General features: G+C 35.4%; 2 protein-coding genes and 1 long non-coding RNA gene across 4 annotated transcripts; 1 reads left to right on the top strand and 2 right to left on the bottom strand.

The window, feature by feature from the left end:
• Positions 1-3,922: 3,922 nt before the first annotated feature.
• Positions 3,923-6,055, top strand: LOC125371130. The gene is made up of 2 exons (XR_007217407.1): positions 3,923-4,337; positions 4,582-6,055. It is a non-coding gene; the product is annotated as an uncharacterized LOC125371130 (long non-coding RNA).
• A 274-nt stretch (positions 6,056-6,329) lies between these two features.
• On the bottom strand, positions 6,330-11,223 carry LOC8285797 (protein PHOTOSYSTEM I ASSEMBLY 2, chloroplastic). Of its 2 annotated transcripts, none has more exons than XM_025159541.2 (6): positions 10,993-11,223; positions 10,689-10,792; positions 8,608-8,773; positions 8,071-8,163; positions 6,832-6,962; positions 6,330-6,747 (listed from the first exon to the last, which is right to left on the bottom strand). In XM_025159541.2, the coding sequence occupies exons 1-5, from the start codon at positions 11,066-11,068 to the stop codon at positions 6,832-6,834; spliced, it is 570 nt and encodes a 189-aa protein (XP_025015309.1). In that variant the 5' UTR covers positions 11,069-11,223; the 3' UTR covers positions 6,330-6,747. The 2 variants fall into 2 exon arrangements, with proteins under 2 accessions (XP_025015309.1, XP_002531639.1); XM_002531593.4 differs by having other exon boundaries at positions 6,330-6,668.
• An 864-nt stretch (positions 11,224-12,087) lies between these two features.
• On the bottom strand, positions 12,088-20,139 carry LOC8285796 (casein kinase 1-like protein HD16). The gene is made up of 16 exons (XM_002531592.4): positions 19,275-20,139; positions 18,350-18,478; positions 18,187-18,260; positions 18,017-18,086; positions 17,883-17,938; positions 17,552-17,623; positions 17,334-17,428; positions 17,182-17,248; positions 16,952-17,081; positions 16,571-16,789; positions 16,338-16,480; positions 15,061-15,235; positions 14,851-14,941; positions 13,847-14,004; positions 12,614-12,802; positions 12,088-12,505 (listed from the first exon to the last, which is right to left on the bottom strand). Exons 1-16 carry the CDS (start codon positions 19,656-19,658, stop codon positions 12,446-12,448), a joined length of 2,112 nt encoding a protein of 703 aa, XP_002531638.2. The 5' UTR covers positions 19,659-20,139; the 3' UTR covers positions 12,088-12,445.

Genomic DNA, 20,139 nt, shown 5'->3' with positions numbered 1-20,139 from the left:
AAGATAGTATTTGATATATTTTAATAATTTTTTAAATGAGTTTAAAAATACGATCGCACATTTAACAATTTCATTTATAAACTTTCATCGCCAAATAACAATATAAAATTTCAAAGGTGGTTAGTATTGATTAGATCCTATTAAGTAGAAGTGCTTGCAAATAGAAATACTCTTTCTTATCTCTGCAATTCTCTTCAATCTGTTTCTAGTTTTCCTTGCTGAGGCAAGAACAAGTGAAGAACCTTCCTCCGGACAACAAACTGGCATCACAACTATCCATAGAATTACCACTATATGCTATACTAGAAATTCTGATCAGGCTACCCATTCCGTTTCTTGTTTTTGGTTCAAATCAGTATGCAGATCATGGTATTCCACAGTTGAGTATAAAGATGCCAATGGCTTTAAGAGCCTCATTGAAGAATGTTCTTTAACTTACTCTTTGTTTAGCTCCATAGAATTCCTTGATGAAACCTTGCGAAAGAGGTTCCAGTCTTGTAAGATCAAGATCAAGATGAACAGTTCTTGAAACGTTTATGTATGACAATGTCAAGATCTTCTTGCAACGGTTTGGTGATACTCATGAGAGATAATGATTATGATGTGACAGGATAGGGATATAAGAAGTGGTCAAATCTTAATCTCTTGACCCAGTTAAAAGAAAGAGTTTTTGGATAAGCCTAAGTCTGACACAGACCCCAAGATTAAAGTCCTCCCAAATACCAACCCCGCCCCAAGGCTCAGCTAAAATCCAAAAATGACATAAACATAGCTAAAACCGAAAGAGGAAGACGATTATAACAGAATTACTGAGCTGCTGACTCGCTCCTTGTAGGAAAATGAATATTTTTCTCGTCTCATAGTCATCTGTCACCCACGATCAAGTATAAATACCTTAAAGAATTACATACTTAGTAAGTTACCATTTACTATACTGTTATTCTGTTCAAATCCCTGCAGATCACTTACTTGACCATTGGAGAGTCCTTGGGTACAGTGTCCTTCCTTACATTTCAGGATCTAAGGCCCTCCGTGAAGACCAAGACTTGAACCGAGCTATCAATATGCAACCCATCAGTCAAACAACATGTTCATATTCCTTGATTTCCTCTTCCACATTCTCGTCTTCCTCAAGTTCTAAAGTAACTAAACTGGGATAATATGCTTGGACTTGGCCATGATCATCACAGTAATAACTACAAAGTTTTCCCGGCTAGCTCCTTCCGAACTTAAACATAAAGTACTTTGAAACTCTCCGTTGATAGATAAGATGTTAAGAACTTGGTTCCAATCTATTCTTTCTAGTATTCAACAATATGTAGTTTTGTACTTTGATGTAGCAGAAGAAAATATTGGGTGCTGATGTTGCCTGATCTGGTGACATCATCTAACAAAAGAAGAAGAGATATAGCTTTGGGGGAGTTCAGAGAATGCCTTGGATTATTTGAATGTTGTTATGCAAGGCATTGTAATCTTGTGCTATGGTCAATGAGAGAGTATAGAGTTAAAGAATCTTGGATAAACCTCGTTAGTATTCTCCAGGACTTAATCATCTAGCTATCAAGAACAGAACCATTGTTCATCACTAATGTTTTACGATCAAGTTCAAGTCACCCCAGAGGGTGGATAAAGGCCTCTAATACGAAGGAGGCCTAATGGACTCTTTGTCCAAAGGCCCCCCCCGATGATCAAGTTCAGCAGAGTAACAGTGTGAGAATAGACAGTAACTTACTGAGTGAATTATCTTAAGGATGTTTATACTTGATCCCAGAGAGAGAAAAGGTGATGAGAGAAAAATCTTTGCCTCTCCCACAGGAGTAGGACTAGTTAAACAATTCTGTTATAACCTGTCTCGTAGGTTTGCCTCTACAACTTTTATGATGTTTAAGCTTTTTCAGGTTGTTTTTACTTTAAAGAGTATTATTTCTAATGATATTACTAATTATATTCTTCTTATAACTTGTTTTTTTGCCGGTATAAAAGACTTGCAGCCTGGCGCAAGAAAAGTGAGTTCAAACTTATATATCAAATACCTGAAGGACCCAAGATTATATCATGAAGAGCTTCTGAGCTTGACAGTATTCAAGTGATTAACAGAAACTTAGATTTCTTTTAAAACAGAAGAGAGATTATATTGTTAAAAGGAACTGGGTAAAATAGAGGCTCTTAGGCCAGAATTCAGTTACATACATTATACATAACAAAGGAATAGAATGATGTTTATTAAGAGGACGTTGAGATCAAAAGGTTTTGGCAGGCATGACTGCATAACTAGTAAGCTTTAAAGATTTCAGTCTAGTTTCTACATCAATATAGTGCTAACCTATTGATCAAAAAGAAAAAGAAAACAATTGTCGTTGTTCTACAAGTTTTTTATCTCAAAATTGAGACGAAATATTACAAATCAAGAACCACTATGACAATTATAAATGAGTAATAACAAAAGGAAAATATGAATTACCTGTGGATCATTCCTGATTAAACAGTTTCAACTTTAGGTACAGTGAAACCTCTCTCTCTCTGGTCATACTTAACCTCTGCATAATTATAAAAGTTTTTAGTTCTAATTTGGATCAGTTATAAATATAAATAAACTCTATATTATAATAAAATATAAAAGTTTTGAAGTCCCGTTTAAAAAAAAATACTCTTCTATAATAGTAACATTTGTATATATATATATATATATATATTTAAATATATATATTATGTTATGTTTTATCTTACTGTAATATTATTTTATCTCTTCAATCTTATATATATAATATATCAAAATATTTATATATCTTATCTGTGGTTGCTATAATTTTACTAACAAATTTAAGAAATTTACTATTCAAACTTCTATTAAGTTATAATATTTTTACAGTCGTAAATTTTATTTTGTCTGAAATATATGACTATATGTAGATTTTTCTGTATATGGAAAAAGTTTTTATGCTAAAAAGAAAAGGAGTCAAGACCTAAAAAGAAAAGAGGTATGATTATTTTGAACTTTTAGTTTAGGGTTTAAAATATAAAAAGGAATAATTTAATTTTTATATTTAAATTAATATAGTTGTTCACAAAAAGCTCCAATTTGGAGCTGATGTTAGGAGTCTCAAAAGCTATCAGCAACCACTTCAAAAAAATTACTAAACAGATCAGTTCTTCTCCAACAGCAGTGCCAAGCACCCCCCCCTACATCATCTTAAGGTTTTAGCTGAGCTTTCAGGAACATTCACTAGTATGAGGTCCTTCTAAGATTAAAATTCTGAGTACCGAAGATTCTCCAGCGAGTTCTTCTGCTGACACAATCAGACGGAAGCGAGGTCTTTCTACGGTTAAGGTCCCGAGTGCCGAAGATTCTCCGGCGAGTTCTTTTGTTGACACGGTCATGCTTTGACCACTTTTTTGCATCCCTATCCTATCGACCACCAAAATTATAAGGAAAGTCTTATTTACTAGAGAAAATAAGATAGTTCTCCATGATGCTAACCACAATATCTTTAAGATGTTTTCTAGTATTGGTAGTCACCCGTATCATTTACTTGACATTCCTTATGCTGAGAGTCTTGGCAATACAAATGAAAACTAAATTATTAATAGCCTAAGTAAACGCATGGTTTTCTATGCATAATTTTTGATAATGGACATACTATGAATCATATAATTAGAGTAGATGATTCTATGTTAGGACTTTGATCTTCTTTACCAATGGGATGATAATAGTTTATACAAAATAACTTAAACTTATTATTTGAAGATCAAATGCAAACTTAAATTTCTATGAAAATCAAGATCAACACTTGATATTTTAATATGCTATTTGATACTTACAGCATGATTATTTTTCAGTTATTTTTTAATTATTTTTCAGTCGTTTTTTATTATTTTATGGAAAGAAAACAAAAATTGTAAATTAAAAAAATTAAAAAAAAAACGTATTTTTATATTTTAATCCAGTAAAGTGAAAAGAAAAAAGAAAGCCATAAATTTGATAAATAAAAAACATGAGCATTTTTTATATTTTTCCATTTTAATATGCTATTTCCAATGGTTTTACGAAATCTTAGGAAATAATATTCAAGTGCATAAAAGTTGCTAATGAAAATTCCAGGAGATGATTAGAAAAGCGTTGCATGGAATTAAGATTTCAAGGAGGGGCCCAGAAATCTCGTACCTTTTTCTTTGCAGATGATAGTTTGAAGATTCGCTCTATCTTGCAGCAGTATGAAACAGCTTCAGGTCAGAAAGTTAATCTAGACAATCTGCTGTTTCTTTCAAGTCTATTGTGGGCAGATAGGTTCAGCAAGTGATACAAAACAGCTTGGGAGTACAATTGATAGCTCGACAGGGTAAGTATCTCAGGCTGGTAGGCTTGTTTCGATTAAGTCAATTGCCCAAGGAGTTGTTTTCTTTTGCCTATTTCTTTGTGTAGTGAAATTTAGGCATCGTTAACACGTTTTGTTTGGGCTTCCGGCGCGAAGGATAGGGACGTTCATTGGCTTAATTGGCAAAAGTTGTGTCTGTCTAAGAGGGATGGGGGGGCTTGGGATTCGGCATCTGCTTTCTTTTAATTACGCTTTCATTGCTAAACAGGGTTGGCAGTTAATATTCTCATCTAATTCCTTCTGTGCGAGAATTTTAAGAGCTCGTTATCACCTTAGACATGATTTAATGTAACCTCAGAAAGGTTATAGTCCTTCCTTTTTCTGGTCTAGTGTTCTGGATGCTTGGTGGATTTTGAGGATGGGCTTAAGTGGAGGGTGGGGAGAGGCGAAGAGGTTCGCATTTTTTAGGATAATTGGGTGCCTCATTTCGTGGTGGGAAGACCACTAGTACGACCTTGTAACGAAGGATGTCGGGAGGAGACCATTTCATTCGTTATTGATAGTGAGTTGTCACTATGGCAGGACGATGTACTTAATGAGTTATTTGCTAGGGAAGAAGCTGCTGCAATCCTTAATATCCGTCTTAGTCTGAGACGAGATAGAGGATTTGAGGTACTGGAAATATACCCCTACAGGGCTGTATACTGGGAGAACAGCTGATTATGTTGGCCAGCTACGTTTCCTTGGCTCTTCTCTATTGTCTTCTTCAGCTGGTTCCCTTAGTATTATTGATAAGTTGAGGCCTCTCAATGTCCCACTGATAATCAAGCTATTTCTGTGGAAAGCTAACCTTAACCTGTTGCCATGTGCCGAGAATCTTTGTCGTCATGGTCTTCATGTTGATATTTTATGTAGCAGGTGTGGCACTGCTGTGGAGAGTCAGATTCACGCCTGAAGGATTGTCCAGCAAGTGGCTATGCTCCCCACTTGGGTTTCGTGGGATGAAGTGGTCTCTGTTGATGCTAGAAACTGGTTGCAGTTGGTAATGACTACTACAGATACAGGTATCTTTGAAACTTTTGCGGTGCTGATGTGGGCTTGCTGGAATATGAGGAATAAAATCTAATTTGATGATGATGGAGCTAATTCTAGAATTCTGTGCTCTATTTCTGTCCTGAGTATCTGATGGTCAGCAATAGGTCTCTACGTAGTTCCGCATGTGATTCGTTGGATAGCACCTGTATCTGTGTGTTTAAATTGAATAGTCACTGCGATGGATGTGCAAGCTGGTTTTATTGGTTTGGGGGCGGTGTTGTTTTGTCGCTGCAGCAAAAGGTGCGATGTCGATGTAGTTCAGATTTTACTGAAGCCCAAGCCACACTTGTGAGTCTGACAGCAATAGAGGAATTTAGGTCTGCTGCAATTGTCATTGAAAGTGATTCACTCTGTGTTGTTACTAGTCTGAGAAATGGAGCTGCTGGTCTCAATTCAGTTCATCAGCTGTTTGAGGAGATTCATATGCTATGTTCTAGTTTCTTTCCTTTTCGTTATATTTTGTTAAGCGTAGTGGTAATGCTGTAGCTCATGGAGAAATCTGCACTTTGCCTAGGTAGTGAGCCTATAGTTTTGAGAGGCATTCCTGCCTCTCTTGAACATCTTGTTTTGGCTGATTGTGCTGCTGCTTAATACAAATTCCTCTTCTTCAAAAAAAAAAAAGAAAAACCTCCAGGAGATTATTCCTATTTCAATTTTGGTAATGTAATCCACCCAAAAATCCTTTTCTGAATAGGATAAACCTGTAGCAACAAGATCGTTCCCTAGGAAATTGGAGTAGCACAGACAGGTCACAAGACTAATAGCAGTAGCACATGAAGTCACATGTCAGACCAAAAATGCAATTTATTCATTTCAAATATCAATACCACTTTACATTTCAGAAACAAATGTATCTCATAGCTTCATCAATATTCAATTCTGAAAACTTCTCAATTTTATTCAAAATATATGACTCATGTATTCCATGAACAAGCACGAGATAAGGCACCTTGAATTCTCTTCTATCTTAATGAGTTTGTGACATAATGTGGATAAATATTACATTTCAAATGGAAAGAAAGATCGTTCACTGTCATCAGATTGATCTGAGTTCTGAGGAAAACATCATGTTTACCAATCAAAGCTTAGCTCATTTCTAGGGCTACTTTAAAATAAAAAAAGCTTCCCATATGTGCTGGACATGAAATAACATTCAGACTATACACCGTTGTTGTTTTCATTCATCTTTTTGGTATAATCTTACTATCAAAATACCCTAACAGCAATATTTCCAAAAAAAGTTTTAGTTGGCAGAGAAACCTGACACAGGAAAAATTGCATGCACATCATTTTCTAGACCATCCTTCCATGGCCTTTCATTTCAGGGGGATCATCCACCCTTCAAAGATAATGAAATGTGCATAAAGTACTAGTGGACATAAGAAGATCCATAAAGGGTCACAAAGAAGTAAGAGGGACTTACTCAAGACCTAGGCAATAGCCGACCATTATACATCTTATCAAGTAATTGCCGTGCATCCGGCCTCCTTAGAAGACCTTTGTTGTTTGGTAAACCAGTACCTAAACAAACAGGACATACAAGTTTTCCCCGACCTGCAAGAATTCATTTCTCATATAAGTTGATATATCTACAGCAGGATAGGTAAAAGGAAAACATATGTGAACAGAATGCTCATTATACATATATGATCAGACGTCACACATTCGTATCAGAACTAAAAGAAACTCTGCACTTGAAACTTGATTATAAAATCCTTTTCAAATTTTAGCTTGTTAAAGAGCATAGAAGAATCTTAATGTGGTTGAATAATCTGTAGGGATCACATTAGCTTCTCAAGAAATTTCGCCAAAAACTGAAAAACTGCTGTAAAGAAGTGCAAGGCTAACTTAAGGGGACAACAGAACATGAAAAATTTCCTATACAGCTGCATTTATAATTCACAGTGATTTAGGGCATGTGATCTCCTATGCAGCTGCATTTGTAATTCATGGCAATTTAGGACATGAGACTTCCTATACAGCGGCATTTATAATTCATGGCAATTTAGGACATGCAGTTTAATAAGCAGCCCATATCATTGCCATGGATGCTATAAATCTTTTCACTAACACTGGCAACTGCAGAAAATTCCATTTTCAGATGTCAGTCAAAACCTAAAAGCATAACAGTTTTACTCTTTCTCTCTCTCTCCCTCTCATCATTCGTTCTCTGAAAATTGTTCTCTTTAAACATGGTTTTACGATGAAATTCAGCATATCACAACCCATCAGTAAAAAGTGTTACTTCATCAAAATTCCTTGTGGCATATTTAACACATGTTCGACCAGTCATGTAACTGGAAGCTCACCGTTTCTATTGTAAGATCTCACAATAGAGAAAAAGATCTCCAAGTCTCAATGCTTATACTTCTCAAAAGATTTAACAGTCCAAACATTCTATATTTCTAGTATATGTATATCCAAGGTTATTAAAGAACCGTGCTTGGTAAAAATGACTATGTTTAGATATTGGTGCAATATAAGATAGCTTGCATGTGATGCCCTCAAAGAGGCACACCTTGCTTATTACAACACATTGTGCAAGAGCAAGGCATGCGGAAACAAGGAATATGCAAGAAAAAGAGACACCAGAAGCATGTTTTTACCAGTGATAATATTGTAGTTACTAGCAGCATATGTTGTAGGAGAAAAAATTGAGTACCGTAGCAATTAGGGCATTCTGTGAACTCATAAACGTCTTTAGCGCGTTTTCTGTTGAGAGCTTTCCATTTTCCTGTACCACCACACATATCACCTATAAAGAAGATACATATAAATATCAACATCTTATAGACCAGCAGATGTATAAGTACGGAAGATTGAACATATACAAATTAGAACAGTGGAAAAGACAAAAGGAAAAACCTACTTGGGTGATTGAAGAATGATTTAGCAGTAATAGACCTTTCAATAAAGACAGCCCCAAATCACATGTAATGGAGGAAAAGGAATCATAGCTTTACCTAGTAGTTCAATTTAAGATTTACTTGACTTGAGGTTGAATAGTTTCTGAGTTCTTAAAGGCTGACACAATTTTTCATTTTAAACACATTCTGAAAGTATTAGTTAGGCCTGCAAAGTTTCCAGTATGAGAGAATATAATTCCTAATATAGAAAGCAAAAAGACGGACAAATAACAAACACTGAGATCATGCAACCAAAACATAAAACACATGAAGAATATAAAAATAATGCTTACAAAGTACAGCACCGCTGCCTGCACAATTCCGGCATACAGCCCTTTCCTTTCCGTCTAAAGCGATTGCCTTTGGGATGAACATCGAGTTTCCACCATTAGTAATCAGTGTCATAGTTGAACATAAGCAAGCAACACACCAGCGTCTTGATGTTGATGCTTCAGAATCCTGTAATGATAAAAGAAACCTCTATGAGACAAAAGAATCAAATTATTACTTCGTTATAGCAACATCTGCACCAATGTTTTCTGCTTCTGGAAGAAGCCAGAACCTGTTGCTATATTATCCATGGAAGGAATTTGTTCCATCCGGCAGATAATATGCCAAACATATGCCATTTCCTTAATAGGTTGCTTTATTGGAGGTCTGTTAACATATGACTTACAAAATTGAAATATTTCTACTAAAGAACATCGTTAAGAATGAGGCAACTAAAACGCAGCACCCTTATATGACAGATTGGAATATTCAACTATATCTTCTTTGGCGTGGTGCAAATTTAAAGTTTTCGAAGTTCAGCCAAAGGGAAGAAATTTTTTATTTTTAAAGAAAAACACACTCGGTATTGTTTGCATGCAAGAATTTTCCACCAAATGAAATATTCAAAGTAAAAGGTGTTTCTGTGGATGCAACTTCTGATATACAATGACAAGACAAGGACACTTAGGGGACTACGAACGGCTTTCAGAGGTAATGATATGCATACCTTTCTGTCTTTTCCAAGAAATAGTGGGAATGAACTCTTTGTGATGGTCCAATTCAAGCAGCTATTAGTCATCTTAATAGATGACACATAGAAAATTTACCAATGATATTGTTTCTGTCCTCATGGCATGCAAGTTATAATTTTCTTTTAAAACAGACAACAATAATAATAAAATCTTAGTCCAGTTGTTGCACAAACCATGCTATTAGCTGTACAAATAACAAACTCGGAATGAGTTAAAGAACCATGTCAAGTAAATCACAGCTTATGGAAACCACTTTCTAATACGGTATGCAAAGTTAACAATATTGCACCTTGTTCATCTTTGAAAGTTGAAAAATGATTTTTCTCACACAAGACTGAGCCAGATTGACCACTGAAAGTCCATTAGAAATGCAAATGATTCAGGTGTTCCTTATAAGCAGCACTAAGCAAGAAAGAGTGGCATGCCATCCTCTACACTATGACATTCATTACAAGTCGATGCTGTTTTGGACTAATCCATCATACTCATACTAAGCGACAAGAAAACCAAGTTGCACTTCCTGTCACATAGAGGATCCAAGAGGAATGTTTATGATTAGAAGAGGACTGCAACGTTATTAGGACCTTGGTGCTTCGCACATACTTCTGTGTCAATTCCACGTTGCGGAAAAATCCCATATATTGGAATTTAATAGAAAAGCAAATTGGTAAAAAAGAGTGCAGGAACCAATCATAGATATAAGTAAAACACAGAAAAGGAGAAGTCATCACATCTACAAATCCTAAAAGGTGATCCTTTCTCCAATCACTTGCAGAAATAGTCAATCAACTAAATTCAATGCTAGTAAAAATAGTCAGGATTCATAGGACAAACCCTTTGGTAGGAGAGATTAAAAAAAGGTATAGAAAGAGCTAGGAGAGTAGATAGATGGGAAGAACTTAACTTGCCAACTACATTTCCGCTTTCCTGGTGGTGTATCCTGATTCAAAAAACCTAATTGTCTAAAGCAACAAACATGTAAAATCAAAAAGCAGTCATTGTTTCCAGTAATTTGGCAGGATTAATAAAAAATGTGTGCCTTTTTGGTAAAGCATCTCCATATTTTCCCTCCCCCCACTTTTCTTCGACCAAGGAGACTAAAAATAATATTCCTGCCTACCAAGTGGCATAAAGAAATAAAAATACACTTCCTTTTCTAAACTAACAATATCAATCACTAGTCATATACAAGTCTGGCTAATAATGTTCAATGTGTCCCAACTTCCAACTATAGAAACAAAAGTGGGCATTAGGTATTCATCAACCTAAAGCACAACATAAAGCAGTTCCAGAACAAGAAAATCAAGAACAATGGACATAAATCAAAGTAGACAATAGAGAAAACAAGAAACCTTGTTCTTGACTGAGTCCAATGAATTTTGGGAAACTCCTGACCTGCAGTTCTCGTCTTCTAAACTTGATCTTACTCGAATCCGAACTGCTTTGGAGTTATGAACTATATATTCCAAAAGAAAATGATATCATAATATAGTTAACATCGAAAACAGTAAAAAATCACCCTAAGCTTGTAAAAGCCTATCTGGGTACTCCATGAAAAATCATTTCTGCTCATATAATTCAAGAAAGAAGCTCATTATCTAGAAAAAGAAGCAAATTGTAAAGAAACTCAGATAGAGAAAGTAGAAGATAACTTACAGTGAGGAGGAGAGGTTTTAGAAGATGAAGAGAGACGTTGAGGGATAGCAGAGAGATGAGAAGTGGAGGATGCCATTGTATCTCTCTACCTGTGTCTCTCACTTCCACTAAAATGAAACTGTCTTTGCAGTTAAGACCGGAAAAAATTGTTTGTTAAACAGTTACAAAATGGTTAGGACAGAGAAAACTTGTGGAGGGAGATACGGTGAGATAAGCAGCATTCAATAAAATCTAAACAGAATCGGGTACAGATTGGGTTTGCCCACTAAATACACAACAGTGGCCCGATCAGAAAATAACCCACTAAGATTAATAATTTATATATTTTAATGAGATATTATATTACATATTTATATTATATTTTATATTTTTAGCTAATGTTTTAATAAAGTTGGATGCTCAGTGACACTTTTAAGGAAAAATATTGTTGTTTTTCACTTATATGTTTAAAGCTTAATTGTCCAAGAAATTCTATATTTATTATAAAATTTTAATTTTAAAACTTTTAAAATACTAACAACATATTTTAATATTAATTTCAATTTTAATTTCTATTAAATCTTATTAACATAATTTGAGCTCTAGCGACAATAAAAAAAATTAAATCTAGCACTCTTACTATTAATAATAAAATATTATTATCTAACAAAATAAATCAACAATTCGAATATTCACTTGGCTTTTTTAGTTCCGAATGGAATTTAAATAATAGTTTTACTCAAGCCTAAAATTAAAATTAAAGTCATATTAATTTAACAACAAATACGAAACACTTTTTTTTTTTTTTTTGAGATTTGAGTTTCTGTGGCAAGCTTTTCGTCGTCCATATCATGACTTATCGATGAATCATAACGGCAATGGCAATTTGGAAGAACTGCAGAAGTTGTACATCAATGGCCTTGGGGCTATTTTTGGTCTCCTCCCATTAGCTCAAACAGAATGCCAGCCTGCTAAATTCATGCAAACGTAATACACCAATTCTGTAGGAGAAATTAAGAATACAAAGGAAGCAAACATCAATCCAAGAGCAGCTGACTGGATATTCTTGTCTCTGTAATCACCCACCCACCCACCCAGGATCATGTTTCTGTATCCTTGAGTAATAATGTATAGCTTTCATTATCTGTTCAAGAAAGAAAAATCAAGCAAGCTTGCAGCTCAGGCTCTCCTGGAAACTCTGAGCCACAAATTGTGTAGGAGCCAGATCTATTAGACGGACCCTTTCCGTATTAAGAACTAAGATTACAACATCAATGAAAAATATTTATCATACACAGAAGTATAGCATCTCCATCACTGCACCTAATTCTCCTACTCCATTTTGTACAATTAACATTACAAACTACACAGGCAAAAGAGGAAGGAGACAGATGGAGAGAGAGAGTAGTGGCAGCATCAAAATCCTTTTCGTTTTCTTCGTTTGCATAAATTCCCCAGAGGAGGAATAGATATTTTAAGAAACAGTCCGTCCGTAGCACAGACATGCAAGATAGAGGTTCTTCGCCCATTTTTCCTGCGCAAATGTCAGCATATTGAGAAATTTCACTAATGACATGAAGAACTACAAGACTTGTCCCAAAAAAGAACCCTTCTCAGTTGACCAGATACAATATGAAGTTACCTTAACATGTGTGCTAGGAAATTGAGATGTACGCAAAGTTTCCTGGGTTTCGTCACCAGGTTTGCGCCTGGGGACACTCAAGATAAGAGCAGCTTGATCAAAAGTTGCAGCTGTTGATGTAATTCGGAAGCCATTATCCCAGCGTCTGTGAATGCCCTCACTTGGATAAAGAAAATCAAGCTCCACAACCTATTGAAGCCAATGAGTAAGTGAATCTTGACCCAAAACTCAAGTCAACTATAAGGAAAAGGTTAGAGCCAGGCATATAATATTGCATGCTTATGTATTAAAAGATGGTGCAAGCCATTCAGATATCTGCAAGGGCAATAAATCAGCATAAAACACCAGCTTTCTAAAACTGGGCTATAAGGTTAAACTCGTATGTCAGGGGGGCCAAGCTGTCCTCACATCAAATGTTGGCATCTTAAGTAGCATCTCATGGTATAGCAGTCTTTAATTACACTGCCAAAAGAATGCATTTTTTTCTGCCAGATCCTAATTCAAAACAATGTTCTCATATATCATCATTGTTATAACGTGCAAATACACTTTTACACTGTTTGTTAATATTTTGGTAAAGATGGAATAAAAGGAGCGGTTTATTTCCAACCAAAAATAGATTTTGCAGATTTAGAGAAATCAAAGTCTCGATCTAAACACATGACACACACATTCGTTAAAGTTGGAATAGAACTGATGCAGGGCAGGCTGGGTCGCTTAAATCCATTCCAACCTACCTTTTGGCAACCTAAAAATTCCCTATCAGATTCAAGACAGGGTGGCATTACCAGCAACCATAAGCTTGATAAAACATAATCCGAAAGGGCACGGGAAACAATGCCAAATTTCAGGTAATGCCTTCACTTGGTTATACTTGCTATAATAAGCTCAAGCTTCCATATGTTATTTTAGTTTCACCTTCACTAGAAAAGCAGAAACAATTGCAAAAGGAGAACAGGAAATACTGATAACAGAAAAAAGCAAGAGAAATTAAAAATATACTGCAACCCAGACTGAATAGGTTTTGCTGACTCTTAAATGGACACCAAGGCCACATGCACATCAGGAGCTACGTGGTTGACATAAAAGAATTCCAAAACAAACACATAATCACCAATTAATAAAGGCAAGTCCGCTATCTTTAAAATAATATCAGAACTAGACAAACAATAAAATAATTACTTTGCAGCACTGCAAAACAGCAACATTAATAATACAAGAAGAGAATCCAACCTGATCACTGAATCCAGCATTGCGAGACATGACAACGCCCCATCGGCTTCCAGCAGTCGCCATTGAGGTCACATGAAATCCTTCTCTCCACTTCTTGTTTATCCATTTAAAAGGGAATGAGTCGCTGACTTTGTAAGACTGTTGAGTGTATTGGGTGCCTGCATGTATTGACGCAAACATGAACTTTTGTTGTAAAAGATAAATTAAATGGAACCTTATCCAGATGTACAACTTATTTTCCTATCAAGGAAAAAAGAAATTGAAATAGAACTTTTTTTTTCCTTTTTTTTTTTTAACAAGAAATTTTAGAAACACAAACGCGGGTTAACACATTACAAATATTAAAATGGAGGTTTTACAAATCAAGAGTGGTCTCCAAGATGGAGAATAATCACATGGTTTAAATGACACAGAAAAGCAAATCCCAGGACATAATGAAAATCAATCACTAAGTCATAATTCATACATCTTTTTAGAGGAAAAAAGTCGTTATATGGAAAACAGTCATCATGAATCACACAGAAATGACATCCAGGCTTCATTAATAGGAAAGGATAACTCAACTGCAAACAACCTGGATTTCTATGCCCCCTAAATTAAGAAGAAAAAGGACATACCATTAAAAGACATTAGGAAAAGCTCGACAACTAATAGTCATGGGTATTTTGTTCTCTCATTAACTGATTACTATACTGCAACTAGGGTATTTCCTAATAACTTCCATTTCTATGCAAAGGACCCTCATTGACTCTTTGACTTAGGGTTTTATTTGATTAACTGAAAATGAACTTGAAATTTGAGAATTTAGTTGGGGTTCCTGCTCTTTTTGTTTGCTTAACACATGACCAACCCTTTCCCCATAATTCCTAAAAAGAGAAAAAAAAAAAAAAAAAAAAAAAAAAAGAAGCAATGAACAAATGTAATGCAAGAACAATAACGGCACCACTCAAGCTCAAGGAAATTTACGAATGAAACAGAGACCTTAACAGACATAACAAACATACCTTTAGACATCACCACAAGGGAGCTACCATTATTTGCACCAGCAATAGAACTAATGTAATAGTTCTTCTCCCATTGTTCCATAATCCATTCCTGTTATTTTAGAAAAACATTTTGCTTATTGTTTCTACATTTCACTTATATGGGAAGAAAGGAGAAACTTCCCCATATAAATAAGTATAGATACACATCTATACAGCATAAAGATTTACCTTGTGTAAGAAAAAAGGTGACAACTCATATACTTGGTTTGTAAAACCAGTCCCGGCATCCATAATCAGAGCCCAAAGATTAGAACAAGATGCCACACTACTTATAAGCAGACCATCAGCAATTCCTCTCTCCACATGTTGCGCCAACCTCCCATCAGCCACATTATAATGGTACCTAGTTGCATAAAATATTAGTTATCAGACGACACCATTAAAGTAGGGAAATCACATCCAACGACTAATCAATTTCTCCCTCCTTACAACCTACAACTCATCACGGCGGGTTTCTGGCACTGTCTAGGGGCACCATAGTGAAAGTCAGGCTCACTTCACTAAGTTCCAGATCATTATGAAATTCATTTTACAAAGTTACACCTATTACTTTTGGATCTCTGCTTCATGGGAATTAACCACAAGTGCAATCAAAATGCATTGAAGAGAATAGGGGAGCACAATAAAGCAATTAGTTTACGAAATTAAGAGAGTTAAGTGTATAACATGGAATGGAAATTAATAATGGAATCCCCTTCTAGACACAAGCATCTCAGGCTCCTGAGAGTTTAGTTGAGCACATATAAATGAAGGTCATACAGGCACATATATAAATATAATTTTACTCTGTTTGACATGCACATATGCTTGAGGGAGATTCAACAATAGCTTTCTTACTATATCAAGAATACTTTATTCAGGAGGAGAAAGAAATTGAACATAATTAGAACTAAAACAAGAAAAACCAGAAGAGTTGCTAAACAAAAACAAAATGGGCTGTTAATCCCATTAAGCTAAAGAGAACACTCTAAACAATCCTAAATTAAAATAGTAATAAGATAACCTATTTCAATGAGTTTCTTCAGTGAAAACATTGCATTTACAATTTCCCCAAAAGAGAAGATAGTATAACACAAGATATCCGCTAAGATGAGTAAACTAAATGAACTCTTCTATGACTTGTAACTTTTTGCATAACTTGATTCTTCAAAACAACCACCAAACAGATCATGCATATCAGATTTCAGATCAGTCAAATACCAATAAGAACTTTGCTACATTGATAGAGTTTGATTATGTTAGGTAGTATGTTCATTTTAAAGAGTTATGTGCACAAAACTCCTAGATATGTTCTGCTGACGTTAATCTAATAGTTAGTTAACTAAAATTCAGGTCATACAATAAGCTATAGCTTCATTAAAGAAGCTAAACTCAAATATTTGCAAATTAATGCATCACTCTCAAAATGGAGAGGACATGAACTTTGAATCAAAATATAGTCCTACCTTTGTTTCATTGGTAATCTAGCATTGTAAATAGAAATCCATTGTGTAGCAGGCACTCCTAGACGAACCTTCTTCCTAGGTTGCCCATCATCATCCTCCTCAATATTCAACCTACCACGTTTTTGACCAACTTGACAGATAATCTGACAAAGGATGTATGAGTTACAATTATAGGTACCAAATAAATAATAAACATCACAACCCTTTCGAAGGTTTCATTCCATCATAATTACCTTTTGAGCACCCTCAGTGTTTATGGGCCTTATAGCTGGATTTGGTCCTATCAGGCCCTCAAATAAAGATACTAGCTTAGAATAGTTTGGCTCCTCGTCAAATTTCATATTCACCACAACCTCAAGAAATTGCTTAAGAGGTGGCGGACAAAAACAACACAGCATTTCTGGAGATGTTGCCATCTTCTTTTTGCAAACTAGGAAGGACTTGTTGTCACCCTAAGATTATTTAAGGGAAAAAAAATAATAAGTGTAAGCATATCACTGAGACAAGGAACCTACCAATATAACAGATACGTATTATGTGTATACGCACAGTTTCATGCATGTATTTGTTTATGCGCATGTAGACACATGCATATTAATTATTGTTGTAAATACCTGATACCCTTGCCATGGCAATCTGCCTCGATGTAGGAAGATCAGTGTATATGCCAGAGATTCAAGATCATCCCTCCTACTAGCAGTTCTTCCCAAGTGAGCATGAACACTAGCATATCGAACAGTTCCCCTAGCGAAATTAACAGGACAGAGACCATCAACAGTGGTCAAAGAGTTAGATTGACCACCAGACACGAAGTATAAACGAAAAAAAAACCCTTGACCCTCACCTGAACATATCAGGACGCTGGTCATATTCAACATGCTGCCCATTACTACTATCTCTCCACTTTGTTGCTATGAAATTATGCAAGAATTAAAAAAATAAGAAACAATTGAAACAAAAGAAAAAGCACTTTTAAAAGCTAAGGCATTCACTCACCTAATCCAAGGTCAACAAGATATAATTTCTTCTCCTGAGCAGTACCCGGCTGACCAAGTAAAAAGTTCTCCGGCTTTACATCTCCATGCACATAGCTAAAATATATATATAAAAAAATGTGTTGAAACATAAGGAAGCATTTCCCTTGTGATGATTTGTTCATCTTTTAACTTGGAAGAAAATTTATATAATGCAATAAATGCAGCTAAACCACATACCCTCTTGAATGCATCTTCTCTAGGATAGATAGAGATTCAACTGCAATACAAGCTACCATTTCTGAGGACATCCTATGTACGAAAAGAACAAGAAACACACACATAAATAACAGCAGGAAAACACAGTAGAAAATTAACAATGAATTAAACAGGAAATAGATACTGTTAATTTAGATAATACAACATATAATATAAGGATTATACAACATTAGTCACCCCAATAAGCCCGATCCCACCGAGCATAAGAAGAAAACATGAATCAGTAGACTCCGCACATGCATATTAAATATATAATAAAACACGGGAGGCATGCAATGCATGAAACACTCACGCTTGACCAGAAGAGTTCCATACATCCCAAAGGCTAGGCCCTAGCATGTCCATAACCTGCAAAACATACGAGCTCAAGTTGAACCAACAAATTTACATGGAGAACTGAAAGAAATATGAGGTTGCATATCATACCATGACATAATAATCTCCTTGTCTTCCTTTGTAATGTACTCTTGGCACACCATGGCTACCGCCAAGAGTGCTGTGGAACAAAGTGTAAAGGGTAAAGTCACTAATACATTAGAAGAAAGTTCAAAATCAGTAAAGAAAAATAGAGAAGAAAAAAAGAAGAAAGAACTTACTTATAAACTTGCCATTCATATGGGGGGCCATAATTACAACCTTTACTGTTTCTGTGCTCAAATTTCAGAGCCACCTTAAATAGATAATATTTAGGAGAATGAGTCATAAAATTATTTCGGTAATAGAAAACAAAAGGTAATAACAATACAAAGCCAATTTTACCTCCAAAGCCCCAGGACCCATGGAACGGTCATTTCCACCATTAACACGACGACCAACAAATACTTGACCAAAGCCACCTTTACCCAGTTTTCTTTCTATCTTGTATAAAGGTGACCCTCCCACTTGAACCTTGGAAAGGAAAATAATAAACCTTCTATAGTTACAATAATGAAATAAGCAATATCAGAAGCAGAGTATGCTAATCTTAATTAACTTCAAATGTGGTAGACCAGAACTTTCTACTATTTTATAGACCCATTCAACAACAGAGAAACTTGAATGAAAAAAGCAAAAAAGAAGCAAACTCACATACATAAACTATTATATGCATATGTAAATAAATGCCTACTCACAACTAGTGGCCTATCTTCGTTGCCAACCCAACAACAATGCTTAAACCATTTGCAAAAACCCATTCGAAAACGAAATTTTAAGGGACACAACACAAAATAGAACTAAGAGTAAGACTATACAAACAACAACTCTCAATTAGCAATGCACTGAACAATAAATGACCAAACTAACATGTCTGAAACTAAATGTCGAAAACACCACTTTGCACTTGAGAACTTCAAAAAAACAGCAACAATAAAGTAGAACAAAATATCCACCTACACTAAAACCTCAATAACTGAAGATTGGATAAATTATTAATCTAGCTTAAGCAATATAATCATCTAGCCCTGACAAATGTGCTAAATTAGAAACCTCAGCTAAATGCGTAAGATATAATTTTTTATTCAAATCCTCTAAGGGCACCTAAAATAATAAATTAAAAATCGATCATATACACATTTAAACAAACTTGTGCAATTCTCAACACTAACTAAAACTAAAAATAAATAGGAGTCTAGAAACCAGAAATGAAGCAAATTTCATGTCAAATAAAACCAATTCAGCCAAAATTACAAACATAATTCAATACCTTTTCGGGGAAAGGAGCAGTACTGCCCTCCTCTTCTTGAGCAACAGCTTTATTATTATTAGCACTCAAACCACCACTCTCATCTCCCATTTCCAATTTCTTATTCTTTTTCTTCTCCAAATTCGAAAAATCACTTTCACTTTCTTCTTCCTCTTCTTCTCCTCCTTCTTCTACTTCTCTTTCCTCAGATATCACGATTACCTTATTATCCTTCTGCTTATTATTATTCTTATTATAATTTACTTGTTTCTCCTCTTTCAATCTCTTCGTTTCCAATCTTGTCCTTGGCCTCCTTCTCTCTTCTTCTTCTTCTTGCTGTTGTTGTTGTGGTGGTGGTTGCGGTGGTGCGCGACCTCTCCTTACACCTCTACGAAGCTCCAGCATCGCTTTTTACGCCCATGCAATTTGAACTTGAATTGCTGCTGCCCTAATTCCAAAAACTCGAAGGGTTCTAGGTTTATCATTATAGTGATGTCCATAAGCTATCCATAATCTTCTTCTCCGATATAGAGTTTACAGAATTGAATTCGTGCGGTTTTGACTAGGTGTCAACGGCTAATTCCTGAAGAAACTAGGGAAGAGTTAGGGTTAGGGTTTGGTTTTGAGAGGAGAAAAGAGACGAGAAAGGAAGAAGAAAAGAGGGGCAGGGCAGAGTCGTTTGATTCTGTGGGAGAAGCGTATGGGGAGATTGATTGAAGGTTTGAAAATTATAGTAGGACCCGGTTCATGAAAAAATATCAAAATCATGCCATTGCCATTGCCATTGCCATTGCCATTGCCATGTCAGATTTTACTTGGGTGGGATAGGGATTCCGATTCCATTCATGGATTTCTTTTTCTTTTTTTCTCTTTTCTAACCGATCAA

The sequence above is a fragment of the Ricinus communis genome, chromosome 9, assembly GCF_019578655.1.
Source record: "Ricinus communis isolate WT05 ecotype wild-type chromosome 9, ASM1957865v1, whole genome shotgun sequence".
Classification (NCBI taxonomy): Eukaryota; Viridiplantae; Streptophyta; class Magnoliopsida; order Malpighiales; family Euphorbiaceae; genus Ricinus; species Ricinus communis.
Note: the sequence above shows the minus strand (reverse complement) of the source record. Positions and strands in the feature narration are given on the sequence as shown.